This window comes from Orussus abietinus, unplaced genomic scaffold, assembly GCF_000612105.2.
Source record: "Orussus abietinus isolate OABI.00-Male unplaced genomic scaffold, Oabi_2.0 scaffold4, whole genome shotgun sequence".
NCBI lineage: Eukaryota > Metazoa > Arthropoda > Insecta > Hymenoptera > Orussidae > Orussus > Orussus abietinus.
The window spans coordinates 1547250-1565409 of record NW_019396014.1 but is presented as its reverse complement, the minus strand read 5'-3'; the positions used below and the strand labels follow the sequence as shown (position 1 = coordinate 1565409).

Here is an 18160-nt window from a genome sequence, read left to right as displayed (position 1 = left end):
AATGCATAAAAACAGCCGAATCCAAACTCTACAATTACAATCTATTTCACTCAACGATTATTTCTACACGATATAAAATTAATAATCTCCTTAACATATAGTTCACTGGTTTCTGTGAATCTTACCCTCCTCTCTTAACATATCATCACGACAAAGAAGGATGCATAACTCTAAAAACGAGATATAATTCCACCACTCTCCGAAATTTTAAACATTAGAGAAATATAAAAGCCGAATTAGATTGAACATTCGTTGGATAAATCTAGTCACGCATATATATTTCCAGGTTTTCCAGCACTTTGAAAATATTTAGACCGAAAATTGTGTACGTAGCAGGCCTCAGGAAGCGATAATAACATTCGGCGCAAAGGGGCGCAATTAAACGTCAATTACATTCGCTCGCTGGACCGTATCTTGGGAAATGATGCCATTATGCAACCTCTTTTCCGTATTGATGTGTATCACCGACATGTACCATAAATCTACGCCTCGCAATCATTTTTGCCAGGTTAGAATTAATTTCTGTACGCCGATTGCGGGCGTCGCTTGCCTTGCGTGTTTTTCCCCATGGTGGACAAGTCGATGGTCTTTCCGCTGGGAAGTACCAATTTGTTCTCCTGATAATCTACGAAACCATTTTGCTCGTCCTCATCTTGCTGAGTCTCGTCGCACCTGATTCCAGTTTCGTAGCTGTACTCTCTGCGTACTCCGTCCGGATCTACGTATCCGTATTTGCCACGTGTTATACAATCTACACCAATTAGTTCTTCCTTGTACGAGCCGTCGTCGTTCTCAAAGCCCCAGGTTATGGAGCCGTCCGCATTGTCTTCGCGATAACGCTTGATGCTCTGGAAAAATTTGCATTCCTTGTAGAACTTATTACCAAAACATTCCCTGACATTCCCCCATTTTTATATATCTCTTATAATTGATTAAACCTTCTAAAAATGCCTTTGAATGTACACGCAACCCAAGTACCTCTCGTAAATCCCAAGTGATATAAAGATAATTTAATACACAATAAATTTAAATTCCGTATATTTTGGGATATTTTCTTGTTTTATCATAAAGTTTAACTGGATATTTTAATCCGACTTTCTTCAAGCAAGTTAAAGAATTTCCTCCGGGAAAGATAAATAAAACTGCTCTTTGTCCTGTCATTTAATGTCTTGACATGAAAAGCTGTCGATGGGTCGGATTTCTTACATCGGCACGATTGTTTTGTCGGTTAACAATTAGACATGGTACTTTTTTATATTTCACGTAATATTACCTGAGCTACGGGTTTCTTTCCTCGAGTTTCATAAGTATTCGACTGAGGTGGACTCGGTGCACGTTGATGTTGTTGCTGTGGTTGTGGTTGATGCTGTGGTTGTTGTTGCGATTGTTGTGCTTGTTGTTGTTGAGGCCTAAATTGCTTAATTGGCACAGGCTGACGGCCTGTGGGGATTTCGATAGGTTTCCTCAATTTTGGCACTTTCTGGCCCTGAGGTGGGCCATATTGTTGAGATGCAGGTGTTGGGTACTGTTCAGGTGCTGATGATGATCGTCCTGTAAAAATCAATTTCAAATTAATTTCTCCAAACCATAGAAGAATAGCACTGAAGAAATGTAAGACTTAATTATTCATTGTGGAATAAAATAAATCGTGGTCTAAATTGTACACCAGTAACGCTTAAATAAATTACCAAATAATTTTTCTTATTCCCTGGTCGAGCATTCTCAGAAATTATTAATTTCCTTGATTTTCTGGTCTCCCGCGTGGCATTTATATTTTCAGATTTCAAGGAGAAACGAGAATTAAGTTTTTTGTAATTAACTGTAAAATTAAACTGCGGATTAAATGCAATCGAGGTGCATTTATACGGAGCATGAAATTGAATATAATAATCGCGTTATTAATTTGTTTATGCTATTCACCTGTAGGCTGTGGAAAACCGGAGACTGCGCTAAGATTGGCTATCGCTTGGGAAATATTTTCTTCGTCGTCTTCTCTTTCCTCGTTGACTGGTTTCACCTGTTGTGTCGGTGGAGATTGAATCTGCGCAGGTGAGAAAAGCTGATCCGAATTCTGACTGTTCTGAATTGGGATTGGTCGGGGTCCTCGAATTTCCGGGTAATTTGGAACGTTCAGTGAGTCCTCCGTTGTCGTTAATCGAGGCCTGTAATAAAAATAAAAAAGGAATTAAATGTATTGCACGCAATTAAAAATAAAATAAAATTACAACGTAGACAAAGGTGGCAGGGAATTCTTGCAGTTTAAAGAATATCGGAATTTAGTTTATGGTAAAATGAAATTTCTTAAAACTGTGTACTTATTAAATTATTGACTATGTTAAATATCTTTGTACATTGACACTTTCAGCCACTAATTTATCAGTTGCAACGTCTGCTGGGTAATCTCGCACATCAGGTGGAATAAAAGTAGGTGTGCCGACATTATCTCGGTCTAGTGTCACTAATAGGGATCAAGTTTCATCCCTTAATTCCCATCAACAATGATGAGCATATTCAATTCTGTCTGGTTTACAGTAGCTGACCGAGTTGAGTGTTACCGGAATTAACCGGAAGTTAAGGCCGCCCACATGGGATGACAATAATCGTATCTTTCGACTGCGAGATTGTCGAGGGTTCTAAATCTAAACATGTAATCCTGGCCCTAAAAACATCCATTAAGTAATACAAATGTTTCTTCGCGCTCTCTAAGACTTAAATAAAAATCCCGCCTACACCTACAACTCCAGGATTAATTAAATAATATTCTTCCTTTCAGTTTCATGTGCTGATATTTTCATATCTTCTTTTGACAGCCAGATCGTCGAGGGTTCTGAACCTAAACATTATCGATACATGATCGTCTGCGTTTTACAATCCCAGGACTTAATTTGACAATCCCTGGGAACTAGTTTAGCAATTAATTTGTCCCTCTTCAATTTTCGTCCGAGGATTTTCTTATTCATTCTCGCAGGAATGGATTCTAAGATGATCGATGAAAATTGACTTACTTAAAGGTGACCGGTCTCCGGAGTCTTTGGTTTCCTAATGGTTGCGGGGAACCAGATCGAGGATTTGGCAATCTGTGAAAGCGACCAGGTCGTCCAGGATCTAGCGACAGGACTTTCGGCGACAGGACTGCAACGTCCACCTCTGGGAACTGCGCCAGGATGCATTTGCAGCCGCATAGAAGTAAAGTCTGGAGAAAACCACAGTGATTATTGTCAAGTACCTCGAATTAAGCGAATTAATTCAAGGTCCTCTTCCGAGGACCTAATTACCCTCCAGACCTAATTACACGTGTCTTAAATTCACTGACTTCATTTCAGGCCGCAAAACTACTCCTTCTGCATCCAGGGTCATTAAGTACGTTCACCTGTTCAGAAATTAATTTTCTTGCCAGGTTAAATCTCCTAACTTTATCCGGCGAAGCCGATTCAAGGATGACCAAAGTCGGGTGACTGGAAAGCATTCGATACCAAAGGTTAAGATCAATGGAATTAGTAACAAAACCCGGCTGGGTAACTCGATCGAATGCAGTTTACTCTTGTTGTGCATTATATAATAGAATTTTTCGTTAAAGAAATGAGTGGCCTGCATTCAGCGAGGATAGGCTTCGATACTCAAGTAGCACAAATGTCCCATAAACCCGTTTCTTTTTTTACAATACTTTTCCCATTACTTCTTGCAATAAGCACTCCCAGCTCGCTAAGTTTATCATATGGCGTATTGTTCCTCTAGACTTAGGGTAAAGTTTCTATTTGAAAAGGCGTCCATTTTTAAAATGTTATATTTTTCTTCGACGCTGGCTGATATTATCTGCAGCTATGTTTAAGCTAATGATTGTTGGTTGGAAAACTGAAGGAGCGACGATGAGGTGGAGTGTGCGACTTTAGAAAACAATCGACGACTCTTGGAAAAGCGATAGCAATCTCGAGAGGGAGAGAGAGAGTAAATTGCCATCGCACGATCGGCTCGATTTCTCGACACTCGTGTCGAGAATGATTAAACGGCCCACATTGTTGGAAAAAAAAAAAAGTTTCTTCCGATCATGCGCCCACGTACGCATGTCTTCGTATAGGCAGCACTCGATCCTTGAATTTCTCTTCGCGATACTTTTGCCATAAGTCTCCCTCTCGAGCGAGAACTTTTCCAGGGAATCAATGTTACTTTGCGGTGTCTCGGTTACGAAACCTCAATTGCTCGCAAACGGCGCGTAATATAATTTTACAAGTGAATTCCTTACAGCAGGAGTTGTAAGAAAGCCTAGTGAAAAATAGTCAAAGAGAAGGAAAGGTTGATTGAGGATTTTCATTCACTCCCATTCGCCTAGAATACACGGATTTCCTACAAATTTAACGAGAAATATAAAATGTATTACCGTTTTCCAGAAATTTATACAAAGGAATCGCCGATACGATTATTTCCACTAAACGTGAGGATTATGATTCACTGTCGCTTTCATATGTCAGATTTTCCATTCAGGCGAAAACCTTTCCAGGGATTTCATGTCGCAAGACCATTTCATAAACGAGTCATCATGGCATGACCTATAAAAATCTTGACGGGGAGAAAAAAAAAAAGAGATGAAAAGGAACAAGGTCAAAGAAGTGCCGCACCCAACAATGTCGAGCTAACAGGTGGACTTAAGCTTTCTCCTTCTAGAGCACGAGTAAAAGTGCTCCGTTTTTTCTTACAGAGGACGACTCGCAGCGGGTAAGAAGGATTAGGACCTCGCCATTATATTCAAATTCGGAGGGGAAAAATCATCGGGACGATTATATCACTGACGATGAAAGTTAAGCTTACTCGACGAGTTTCCTTTCCTTCGTCGAGTATACGTGGGTAATAACCAGTTCTTATCGACATTCTTAAGTGAAATGCTCCTAGCTACTACGGTTTCACTTCGTCCTTATCCCCCTCCAATTTTTCTACTCCTCTTATAAACCGTAACATTTAATTAAACCATTTTGTTGCCTCCTGCCGAGTCTCGATCGAGACACGTTGATCTGATAACACAAGGGATCGATACCTTTGAACCATTAAAAGGTTCTTCGATACTTCACTTTTTCATTCATAATTCCTAATTCACATAATTCCTTACTTAAAGAAACTCTCCTCATGGGACGCGTATCCTGGTCCTCAGCGCCGCCATTTTGATTTTCCCCTTTGAAAAATAATACTAGGCCTTTCTAGATAAAAGTGTCCTCAGCGTTAAACATTCTTCACTTGCCTCAAACAGGAGGTATATATTTCTTAAATATTCACTGCTTCCACTTTATTCATTTTAAGGAACATTCTTAAAGGATGTTATACAAACGGGAAGCGAAGAAACTCTCCTCATGGAACGCGTATCCTGGTCCTCAGTGCCGCCATTTTGATTATCCCCTTTGAAAAATAATATTAGGCCTTTCTAGATAAAAGTGTCCTCAGCGTTAAACATTCTTCACGTGCATGAAACACGAGGCACATATTTCTTAAATATTCACTGCTTCCACTTTATTCATTTTAAGGAACATTCTTAAAGGATGTTATACAAGCGGGAACGTACATTGTTACAGCCTCGCTAGCTCTATAGTCATCTCGGGCCTCTTAACGCATATTTCGCACGTGATTTTTCACATTCCAGGCTACATTTGACCACGCCGTTGCCCGCTGGGACGTGAAAGTTGTTACCCGGAGAGCAGAATCGCATTCTGTACCGGTTCCACGAGGCAGACAAAATTATTTAAAAATTCCTCCAGACACCTCAGCGACCGGGAAAATCCGCCACCCCAATGCTCTTTAAAACTCGTCCATAAAAAAAAAAAAGAGAAAGAGAAGAAAAATCTGCCAGATAATTCGGAAAAACGAGCAGAAAAGATCACAATGAACTCAACTTCATTTTCCGCGTTCCAAGTATATTTTTATTATTATTATAAATCGGCTGCGCGCACACACACACTCTGGATATGATAATTTTTACGTCGGGGTATTTAAAAATCGCGTCGCATTAAATATTGAGCTTTTAGGCTTTTTTTGTCATTTTTTAGGCTTTCTTTTAGGCGACGTAAACGTAGGAGTTATTGTTGCAAAAATGCAAATGGCGAACGAAGTGGGAACTTACTATGGCGATGATGTGCGGGGCCATTCCTTTCCGTGGTGTTGCACTGGGTGTGGTGTGTTATGCCTTACTAGTCCGGCCAACTCCCCGTCTCTGCGTTCTTATACTTATATCCCCGTTAAATTACTGTAGTTCGATACGCAAGTTAACTTTCTTCCGACAGAGCGCTGAGCGATTTTGGAAGAGCGAGCGCAACGACGCTTCGCGAAAAAAGAATTATTTTTCCCGAAGGAATTTCGGACAGTAGTTCCAGATAGAAGTAGGTCTGAATGTGTCTTCAATCTACAGGAATATTTAATATTGACAGCTTCTGAAAATCATTTGAGTCGTTTATAAAAATTCCGCATCCATCTGGCCGTTCTAGGGAAAGAAACGATTTTTTTAATTATACCTCGAAAAAAATATCTTTGAAGCTCGACCGACTTGTGAGAATTTTTTTTCAATTCAATTAGAGAGTAAGCTTTGGTATTAGTGGAATTCGCGAGGTTTTTTAGTTGTTCGGAAAATAGACAATAATTCTGCAACGAAACACGTTATTGGAGGTTCCTCCATCTTCCACGAAATTGGAGAAAGTGGTTGTAAAGGATGCTAATTTTAAATGCTGACATAAGGGTGATAATTATTTCTAGCGTGACCAGTGTATTATCGTTTAGAAAAAGTTACCAACGACACTGTTTATTATTTAACATCGTAATGCAGTCATTATGCCCCTTTAGCCTAATGCTTCTTTCCTTTTTCAACAGTCAGCGTGAAACTTTCCAATAATCTAATTACACGTACCAAGTACGGAATAATAAAATAGCAATAAAATCGACGTTATTGCATGCTTAGGTCGGCTTGCGTTTCTGCACTCGTTTTAAAACGCCGTTTAAAATGATAAATCTCTTTTTGCATCGGCTATGAATTGCGTGAAATTCTCGCATAAACATTGTGAATACAACGGAACGTGATTCAAGTATAATTATCACGTCGAAATTCATGGCATGTATTTTTATCCATTATGACTCTGTTAAAGAATAAATAAAAAAATATTTTACACTACATGGCCGAGTAATTTATGCAATGCGTTATTAATATTTTGTTAATATCGGGCAATAAAGAGATGAAATGCATCGTGATGATCTTGCAAAATGCTTTATTGTTTCTGACGTACAAAAATTTGGGAAACACATTGAGGTTATACAAAATAATACTTTGGGAAAGGGACTTCTTGTGAAGAAACAATACTTTCTCATTTTTTGTTTCTTTGCAAGGATCTCAATATTAATGCAAAAGAACGATCCCATCCTTTGCTTGGTGATCTAATCCTTTTAGAGCATGAATTAAATAATACCAGTGATGGCAATCGTAGAGTCCGCCGCGAACTATTCTCTGGCGCCATCTGTTAGCCATCACGCGAAGTAACCGAAATAACTACACATATGACTATACATTTTAGAGCTTACGAGATTTTGACAATATGTAAAACGAATATTCGCTTTTCATTGAATTTGTTGGTTTTTTAAGGAATTCTAGGAGTTGAATAAATTAATTTATACAGATTTTAGGTCAGAGTCCCACTGGGCGCGTCGGGTGAAACAGCACGGCGCGTCAACGCTTCGAAGATGAACAACCAATCAGAATTGAGCTTTATTCAATGCGTCATTTCTTGAGGAGTTCTGATTGGTTGTTCATCCTTGACTGTGTTGCGCTGCGCTTTGTGTGGCTTTGTGTGACACCCGATTCGTCTATGTCAGTTCGACTTTATCGTTCAAATCTCACATTCGGCTTTCTCATTGGTCAAACGGCACTCGTAACGGTTCAGCCAATCAGAGGTTTGAATTCCTAGGGAAGGTGACACGCTTCGGGCATTAGAGTAATCTGTAAAATGGCTCATAACGGAATGCGGCAGTAAAGAGCGAACGTCCGCGGATTATCTAAGCCGCGTAGGATATGCTCACAGTCCCAGCACAATTTACAATATGGCGGAACGGAGGAAAAACAGGAAACGCAAAGATGTAAGTGTCACATATGGAATTAATTCTGTATAATGTCTTCTTTCGAGTCGACGAGAATTCCTTTCAAGAAAGAATCCGATATGCCATTTGTTCGGAGGGGAATTCTCCGAAGTCGGAAACGAGTGACACGTGTCAGTACCAGAACATTTTTCGCATTCGTTTGACGGGTGACGTCGACGAGTTTTCCGCGTGTACATGTTTTTTACGTATTACATTTTAAGATTTATCGTGTCTGCAGAAATTCTTTGGTAATTTCGAAGAACCTACATCTAATGCAATCCTTAGTTTCGAAGGATCCGTCGAATTTGGCTTATTTACTGAGACATTTCATTTACAATTGATTAATTGTTATTTAATGGATTGCGTGTTGACAAGTGGATTGATATTTATTTTCATTTGCATTGGTATTTAAAGGTTAAGGTTTTGGATACTTGATTAATGTAATATCAGATATGTGATTAATGTAATTTTAATAGAGGTGTCGTCATGTTTATTGACATTAAAATTTGTTTCATAGGAGGGAATAAATCCAGATGGTGATCCTGCTCCAGATAAACCTTCTAAGGAAGAGTACTCGGTAGCGAAATGGATCCGCAACAATGTCCCCTCTAAAAAGACTAAATTTGCCAATCATAATGTCGAGTACTTCACCGGGACACGGGCGGTGGATGCTTTACTGGAAAATTCTCCATGGAGCAATACTTTGTTTGAGAATCGCAAACACGTCATTGACTTCCTTGATGTGATGTTAAGGCACAAGTTTTTCCATAGAGCAAAAAAGGTCGTTCTTTCAAAAGAGGAATTAATTAAAATACGGGCTGGTAAAAAGAAAGGAAAAGAGGTTAAGGAAGAAAAGAAATCCTTAGAGAAGGAGAAGGAGAAGGAAGAAAAGAAATCCGTAGAGAAGGAGAAGGAAAAGGAAGAAAAGAAGTCATCGGAAAAAGAGAAGGAAGAGAAGAAGCCTTTGGAGAAAGAAAAGGATGCAGAGGACAAGGAAGTCAAGGAAGTTAAGGAAGTTAAGGAAGGTAAAGATGGTAAAGACGGCAAAGATGGTAAAGATTGCAAAGACGGCAAGGACAGTGACATAAAAGAAGGGGAGGAGAAGCAGGATGATCGCAAGGAACTCAAACAAAAACCGAAAGTAAGAATCTATATTTTTATCTTTCATTGAAGCAGGATAATATTTAAAATGGTAGTATATGCTTAGAATGAGAAAAATATAAAACTTTGTTCCACACAGATACGACTGGAGATGCATTTGGAACAATATTTTGCTGATTCTAATGATGCCTACGTTTGGATTTATGAACCGATACCGGCATACTACTGGTTTTTCGGTACTTTAGTGGTTCTCGGATCAATTGGTGTCTGTCTCTTCCCACTATGGCCACCTTCCATTCGTCAAGGGGTATATTATCTAAGCGTAGCAGCTGCAGGCTTCCTGGTTTTCATTTTAGCACTAGCTGTGATAAGAGTGATCGTCTTCTGTCTACTCTGGGTCTTGACATTTGGCAGACATCATCTTTGGCTTTTGCCAAACCTAGCAGAAGATGTAGGGGTCTTTGCATCTTTCTGGCCATTGTACCAGGTTTGTTATTAATACTAAATAAACTAAATAAGATGCATACATACTTATAAAAGAAAGTAATTTATTTTCTTTACATCACAGTATGAATACTATGGGTCGTCATCATCTGGTGAGAAAAAATCAAGCAAGAAGAAAAAACGCAAGAAAGACAAAGATTCCGATACAGAAGACACAACTCCAGCACAATCGTAAGCGAAAGACATAGAGTATTTCTATTCTGATTAAATAATTTACAAACTCTACCTATACTTTTATCATTGTATGGGAAATCGAATAGATATCTTTTAAATTAAAATTCAGCCAATTCCTTCATTCAATTCCATTTTACGTAAATCAAATTATTGTAATACTTATTGAACTATTGTTACTGATGAATTATTACAATTTTAGGGAAGAAGTTGCTCCGTTGCTACCATCACCTAAAGTGGAAGAAATCGAGAGGGTGGACACCTCCGGTGATGAGAAATCGAGAAATCCTTCCTCGGAATCGGTCGCGGGCGAAGAGGGCAGTGAGGAAGGCTCCGAAAGTGAAAAGTCCAACACTGGCCGAGATTTCGTGATGGTTTAACGCGTGTAATATAGGAACGGTCAACTCATCGACAGCAAAACGACTCAGTTCAACAACAAAAGTCGTTCCGTTCGGTCGAGTATTCGCACCAGCTGCGTTTTATGGGGAAAAGTAGGATGATTCTAGATCGTTTTATCAAATTCCAAGTCTCAATAGGCGTCAAGAACCGAAGAGATTATCGCAGGGATACGGACTGATGGGGACCGGGTTTATAATTTTACTAAAAGGAAGACTATAGCGATAACTAGAACGATTAAACGAGGCTTAGGAAACACTTCACTTACTCCTCTGCATTTAACGATATCCGTATGACTTCGTACAGGATGTGCTCTAAGATCTTCCTGAGTATTGAAGACCCACGCATTGTTTGGTTTCTTTCCGTTGCTAGAAAAGTGTGGAGGAAATGACGATGCTAGGAAAATTTTCGAATGCTCCTTTGTTTCTCATCAATACTGATGGTACGCATTTGGTTGGATTCAGATCTTTCGGCAGTGCCGAGAAAAATTTGAAATGTTGCGCGGAATCACTTCAACAATGTCAAGTAAACGTTTTAGATACCCGCTCTTGGGAATCAAGGTTGATCGGAGGAAGGTCGCCAAGTTTATTTATCTACAAAGACGAACCTATCGGAACCTAATAGCGATTTGCAGTTATTAAATCCAGCAACCAGGAATACAGTTCTTCGGATACTTATTTCAAGTAGATACTCTCGAAGCAATGTTCTTAACTACATTTAATGCAGCGGGATTTATAGGTACTTAATTGTTGTAGGAGATATGTTCCAATGCAAAATTAAAAGGTTTTACTGTGTTTGTGGTAATGATCTGTAATGCGATTAAACTAGAGAAACGGGATCCGAGTTAACTCACTCGAGACCGAGGTCACGTCGCAAGAGTACCCCCAGGAGCTGGAACTTCTTTTCGGCACGCATTGCAGCCTCGTTAAATACGCACCTGATGCGTCATTGACTGTTCGGATAGATATTTAATGACATTGAATGACGCAGCTACGAATGGGTTAAGTGCATCTCGATCGTTGTAACTTTTAAGCGTAGAATACAAGTAGGTTTTTCAGGTCGTCAACTCGGAAATAAGTAATTTATATATATATATGTACTTCGATGGTTTCCTCGTTAATTAGGTATTGTTTCGTTACCTTGGTGTTTCACTCGGCTCTCTGAATATAATGGGACACCCAGAAGTGACGCCTCCTCGCTCCATCCCGAGTTGCGATTGGTACGAATCTTCCTGACACGGATGGATACATTTTTTTAATACAATAAATAATTTTACAACGACAGTTGGATGATTTCTACGATGCTTACGGAAGGATTGCATAAATTAATCATTGTATCGAGTTGGAACGGCAGTTAAAAACTTTTGTTCATCATTTAATTATTTATTGAATACAAATGTCCCTATCTCTGTTCCCCGGACTGGAATGCGTCTTCGTACTTAAGCTGGTGCGCCACGCGTCTACACGTGACAGGTCTCTCACAACTCTAATATTTTTTATGCGAGAACCCCAATGACATCATTATTACTGTCCTAGGCACCGTGAGATTGTCGGTCAAAGGTAACTTGAAATAAAGGAATCTGAGAGACTATCCTCGGTCTTGACCATCCGGATCGCTATCGTAGACACCTAAGACGTCTCTCATTTTCAGCTGAATCGAGGAACTTGGCTGAGTTTCGCGGCAAGTGCATTTCTAGGTACCTTTTACCTCGAACTGTTTTTCTTTTCTTTATTGTATTATATTATATTTAAATTTACGAGAGCAGCTGCGCTTGACTATGGTGTTAACTTTATTTACAGAGTATATTTCTACATTCTATTTTCCTATTTTCCAGCAGAGAGTTCAGGATTCACCGGACTTGAGGGCCACTTCTCTCAGCATTGCGTTACACATGGCGGCGTATGGATTCAAGGCGACGAGCTGGCTACGGGCGAAACTCGAGCCAGCCTTGGAAGCCCTCGTAAAATCTTCTCTCGCCTCCTCCGTTCTGCCCGCTTTCCTGTAAAGCACCCCTCTTTGGCAAAGTGCGCGAACGCCGGCTCTGCCTTTACCCTCGCTGAATCCCACGGCGGCGTTCAAGTCTTCCATGGCCTCTGGAAATATGCGCAAAATTAATGGTTACACGGATAATTTCGCTAAGGCCGAGGTACGTCGACTTTTTGTTATTACCTTAAATTCTTTTAAGTTTCATTAACAGAACCCGTACACATGGAAGGAAGGGCCAAATTTACCTAGGTCTCGGCCCGCCAATCTCAAGGCTTGTGCTCTGTCGTTCAAAATGGCCGCCGAGTTTGGATTTGCCATCAAAGCTTCCCCGAAGAGCCTGAAAGCCTCCTCGAAATGTTCACCCTCTGATGCTGAAATGGCGCGCTTCACGACGTCTTGAATCGCGGGCTCGAGAGAAGTGCCATCTTCCGCTTCTGAAACTGTTAATCAATGTGTAAACGAGATTGTTAATTGATATGTTAGGTCGGTTCTTTTTTATACATATATATCTCGAAGGCGGTGATTTACCATTTTCTTGGATAGGAAGCAGTACCTCGATAAGTGCTTAGAAAGTAAGGCTCATGAATGTACATTTAGTTTGTCAGTTAGGAATACGTTGTTCATGTGTTCTTTAAGACGCGCTGGAAAATGCGGAGCGACACTAGGGTTATTTGCGAAGCGTAATCGTCGAAACCGCGTACCGAGGTCTTCGTTCTCCAGGCCGGATGTGGCGTCGGTGCCCAGCGGTTGAAACGGGTCAAAGATGCTGTCCAAGATGGCTCGGTCGCGCTCACTTAGCCGCTGCATCGTGGAAACTGAAAGTGTCTCCTCTTCTCCGGGCAATGGAACCCGTTTACCTGTAACTGGGAGGTGAACGCGTGGTTACGTCATGGAATAATGGAACCTCCAGGAATGTCGCCGGATCAACGGGTATTTAAATGGCCCGTGTCCCCCCGAAGAGATGTCCAAGGATAACAGCGTCGAGGAGATGGGCGAGAAGAGGGCCGCAAGCCCCTCGCTAAGTTCCGGCCTCCAGGTGTTCCGAGTTCCACTTTAGCTTCTTCTGTCCTTCGAAACATCCGGCGAGGGCATTTCGAGAGTTGTTGAAGTATAATTTGCTGTACCGATTCAGACTTAGCTAGGGAAAAAAAATAATGGATCGAGTGAATTGTATTAACGATGTTTGTCGGAGTGTTTTCAGACGCAGAACAAAGAGATGATTATAGTGGAACCCGGACGGATCGGGATCAGCTCGGAACCCTTACGTTGGCTGGGCTGTTTGAATTATCTGCGCGGATGGATTGCGCTTTCCGCGGGTTCGGCTGGATATCAGATTGGATTTACAAGGTGGTGGGACTTGCCGAAGAAGGAGCCTTGCGGAGTCCCAAAAGACGAGGTCGTCGCACCCTGGCGTCTCGAGTTTCGGGACGGGGCCCGGGTGCATTCGCCTCGCCCTCTCCGCGGAGACTTTGGCGGTCTCTCGAGACAGACCTGGAGAACGACGGGTATCCCGCGAGCCAACGTTAACGGCCCATAATTCATCGCTGGCATATAATAAATATTGTACCTCGGCGGGGCTGCACGCAGGTACGCACTCCCGTCGGACAAACGCATGCGGGACAGACGTACGTAATACGTGGGTACGAAAGCCGGCGTGTATAAGTACTTCCCGCAAGTATGTAGCATAAGCGACTTGTAGGTACACGGTGGTTCAAAATCGCGGTTTCGCCGTTCACTGGAGAATTTCTTGGGAAAATTGGCCGAAGAAACTGTACAGAAATTCCTAAAGGTCAATATTTTCGAGAAAGAAAGTCGACATACAAGTTTGTTAACCATCCACCTCGTCGGTAAATCTGCGCGAGTCATGGGCAAGAAAAGCGAAACGGACCAACGGGAAAAATCGAGTCGGAAAGCTCCTTTGCAGAAATTCCGTACGATCGATATTTTCGGAGATATCGAAAATTAAAGTGGGAGACTTATTCCTAGTCTTCGGGTGGCTGCGCGCGCAGCGTTACCCCCACTACTCCTCCGTTCGCTGTCTGTGATTGGCCGGCTCTACCGGCGAATATCTCGAAAACTATTGGGCTTAGAGATTCGGGCAAAGGAGACTTTTCACGTGGTTTTTCACCGGCTACGCGCTGCAGGGCAGAAACTCAGCCTCGAATCACCCTATACTCGCAAGCCTTCTTAAACTATGTACCACATACGCGTAACATAGCCAGACTGGCTTTGGCGAAAAGCCTTTACCTCGGCAAGGCCGCAAACGAGAGACAGCCGACGGTATCCGCACTCGGTACCGGCGAAAAATTTTAACGCGTGTACTTGCACCCACCTATACTTGCGTGCACGCGTCGTAAGGTAGGACGAAAGGAGGGAAAAAAAGGAAGACAAAGGATGCGTCCGAGCGGACCAGCCGATAACGAAGTCGAAAAAGTCGTGCGAGCCGACTATCGTGGTTTTGCGGTTACAATGAGTAACGCCGAGAAAAAGAAAACCCACTCCGGACGCCTCTAAGGCCCAACTCCACCTGCTGACTCTGCTGGCTTCGGTTCGGGCCCAGTCTTGCACGTGCATCTACGTCCCTCCAAAGACAATCCCACCTCTACACTTCTCTCTTTAAACATTAACTACTCGTTGGAATTGAAGAAAATAAATTGTCTAGAATTTTTCTACATACAGTCACGTACAATTTCACACATTTTTCCCTCCTTCCTATTATGTCCTATCCGATGTCTCAGAGCAAACTAGACAACATCGAGGTAAATATTGAATTGTCAAAAGTTTTGACGAATTGATTTCTCAAATTTTTCCTGTAAAATATTCTGCGGTATTGTTTCTTTTTTTTTTTTCTTTTTTTAGATGTAGATGAAACGAGGTCCTTTCGTCAGCGGGCTCTTCTCGAAGGCTGCAGCTTCCAGCACCGTGCTGCGGGTAATTCTTGGTTCCTTCATCCTTGGATGCTGGACTCCAGAGTGGGTCCCCAAAATATCCCCACCTGGACCCATTGGGCCCGCTAAAAGCGAATGCAATGCCCGGGCCCCGAGGGACCAAGCAAAAAAACGAAATCCAGTCGTCTCCTCCTACCGATTCGGCCCTTGACGACTGCACGCGTCCTCGGCTGCAAAAAACACGTGATGCGCTTTTTACCACGAATGGTCCTTCCCCTGCAAACACAATTACGTTACCCTGAGGTTTGGTTTATATGAAATTGTTAATGAGACGATAAAAACTTGTGAAATTATCTGAAAAACCTTTAGTCGTTCCTGCCACTTCTTTCAATGACCCACTCGCACGATATCTAGATCAATTATGCTCCCGTCCAAACTTTAATAGATTAATTATGAAACAATTACCATTTAAGGGTGATTATGACTTCTTTGTGTGGTGAAATATAACATCCAATTATTTGTAAAGTAAGGGCTTCATGAATGTGGAAATTTATGTCGGACACCACGAAATCGCGAAGCGGGAGGAGGAGGTGTCGTGCGTTCCTTTCGGCAGGTTTGGTACTCTTTCAAAGTTACCATTATCGGTATGGCCAATATCTCGCCAAGTTGGTACGCCCTGTACGCCATACATGACTTTATTTAGCATTTGGCAAAACCGGTCGAGTCGGACCGACTAACAACGAGCTGCGTCCGGATTTTCTTGCGAGTGGCCCGCGGTCGAGCCCCTGTTGACTTTCGAGTTTTGGCCATTTTTTTTTTTTCGTTGCTAACATTTCACGACTTTCAAAAGATCGCGTGCAAGTTTTCGCAGCCCTAGTACTCTCTCTGTCAGTTAGAAATATACTGTGGCGGTTATGAAAGCGGTCTTTACCATTAAAACCGTACCGCGCCATTTGTACAGGGCGGGCGACGAAACTGTTCTTCCGTCTGGACTGTATACGAAACGTATAAAAAAATTCACATTTTATGGGGAGATCGTTCGTGAAATTTGCGTGAAAAAAGTCCTGGGCTGAATTTCCGAGAGGTGGCTGGTCTTCTTGGTATTAAATCGCAAACTTGGGCAAGTTGGACGCCGGCTTGCGGACGCCGCCATTTTGTAAAAGCTGCAGAGGCAACCCAAAGAAACGGCAATTTTTACGTAAGGAACTTTTGTCGAGCTCGGTATGGAAATTCAAGTTCATTAAAGGAGTAGTAAAAGTTTAATAAACCGGACTATGCATTAGTTTAGGTGCGATGGGTGCTTGGCACCCATGAAACTGTCTCTTATGGACACCCGAAGGCCACGAAGTACCTACAGCGAGGCTCCCCCACGTATGCATCTTCTTTCGCGTACCTTTTCTTATAAAAAGGACAGCTTAAAAATTCCAAGGGAATTTTCTTTCAGATCCTCGGTTCCAGGAAGGATTCCTCCGGAGTTTGGTCGTCTCTTCGGGTCTTTATCCAGCCTGTGTCACCCGAGGATTTCTGGCCAAGGTGAGAGGAGAAGGGAGTCAAAGTCCTTGCCGAGGAATTCAGACGAACCGGCTAGCAACCAGAACGTGCAACCGAAACCGGAACCAAAAACCGAAAACAAAACGAAACTTTTTCGCCCCGAGTCGTAAACCGAGACTCGTTAATGTCGCCAGGCTGATCAGAGGCTCGTACCAGATTTCAGGTGCTAATTAAAATGGTCATAAAAGTGGAGGACCCCTTTTCCGGATTTCGACTTCTTGCCCGTTTTTGGCCCGAAGTCGGTGGGGATTTTCGGAAAAAACGAATGTAAAAAGAAATCGGTGCCTGACAATCCTTCCATTTGGAAGAAGAGCAACGCTCGAGCAACGGTGCATCCGTATACCGAAACCTGTTTGTAACGGACAGGGACACCTGTGGAATACTGGCCTGTACCGAGTAATGTTAAGTACTTTATTTAACGTTTCCGATCATCCAAACCCATTGGCTTATTCCTATTTACACACACTTTATTTTCTTATAGTTAATGCATTATTTCTTTTTTTTTTCTTTCTAACGTTCCGACGCTTTTTCATTTAGGAGTACTTCGGTTTGGGCCCTACGTGCACTGTGCAGTGGTTGCAGCACGTGCGGCCCCGAGAGTGTGGGCCGATCACGTGAGCGATGCTGGATTGCTAGGACTGCTAAAATCGCTGATTATTTTGCAGAAAGTGTTAGAAGAGACAGTCGATCAATTGAGGTCTCATCGGATTGTTTCCGCCTACTTTAGATTTTTTAGAATAGCGGAAAAATGGGCCCAAACAGATTCCAACGATACTCGGTAAACTGATATTAGGTTGTTCAATATGATGTCGCGTATTTTACCGTCTTCCTTAATGGTACAATCCGGGATTTTATATTGAATAATTGAATAGCACGGCCAATACATCCGTACCTTAGAGGTAAATAGTCTTAGGTCCAGATTTGGCCACATGGAGTAATTAATTTTATTGAATTTTAACGTTGCCACGTGGTTTTCTGAAACTTTTTTTAACATGGACTCGCTACTCCGTATCTCTACGATGCGGATATATATAAGATGCATTTCTACCAAAGTATTTAATTATGCGCCGAGAAGGGGAAATCTCGGCGTACCGAGTTTGGGATTTTGGGCCCGACGCGCGTCGTCCAGTAGTCCCAGCACGTGCGGCCCCGCGAGTGTGGGCCGATCACGTGAGCGATGCTGGATTGCTAGGACTGCCAGGATTGCTGGCCAGTCCGGAGAAAGTGTCGGGAATGGCAGCCGATTCTCGGGGCCTCATCGGTCCGCTCCCGGATTTTCCAGGAACTGGAGGAAAAGTGGGCCCAAGGCGATCCCGGCACGTTCCGCGTCGAGTGGGGGTGCGGCCAGCGTAGATGAAGAGACGTTGACTTCGCGTCTTTTTTACGGCCATTGTTCCGTCCATTGGTTCCGTCTGGGCCGCACCTGAGTCTACACGGCATACAGATCTAATAAAGCCCCAGTCACAAAG

General features: G+C 42.3%; 3 protein-coding genes across 3 annotated transcripts; 1 reads left to right on the top strand and 2 right to left on the bottom strand.

The window, feature by feature from the left end:
• Positions 1-494: 494 nt before the first annotated feature.
• On the bottom strand, positions 495-6128 carry LOC105695483 (mastermind-like protein 2). The gene is made up of 5 exons (XM_012417030.1): positions 6101-6128; positions 3006-3193; positions 1921-2162; positions 1274-1551; positions 495-848 (listed from the first exon to the last, which is right to left on the bottom strand). Exons 1-5 carry the CDS (start codon positions 6122-6124, stop codon positions 516-518), a joined length of 1065 nt encoding a protein of 354 aa, XP_012272453.1. The 5' UTR covers positions 6125-6128; the 3' UTR covers positions 495-515.
• Positions 6129-7958: 1830 nt separating this feature from the next.
• LOC105695809 (translocation protein SEC62) lies at positions 7959-11856 on the top strand. Its single transcript, XM_012417750.2, has 5 exons — positions 7959-8094; positions 8612-9235; positions 9335-9682; positions 9764-9870; positions 10073-11856. Exons 1-5 carry the CDS (start codon positions 8059-8061, stop codon positions 10248-10250), a joined length of 1293 nt encoding a protein of 430 aa, XP_012273173.1. The 5' UTR covers positions 7959-8058; the 3' UTR covers positions 10251-11856.
• Positions 11857-12032: 176 nt separating this feature from the next.
• On the bottom strand, positions 12033-13059 carry LOC105695810 (tetratricopeptide repeat protein 36). The gene is made up of 3 exons (XM_012417751.2): positions 12954-13059; positions 12498-12692; positions 12033-12359 (listed from the first exon to the last, which is right to left on the bottom strand). The coding sequence occupies exons 1-3, from the start codon at positions 13057-13059 to the stop codon at positions 12109-12111; spliced, it is 552 nt and encodes a 183-aa protein (XP_012273174.1). The 3' UTR covers positions 12033-12108.
• Positions 13060-18160: the final 5101 nt, after the last annotated feature.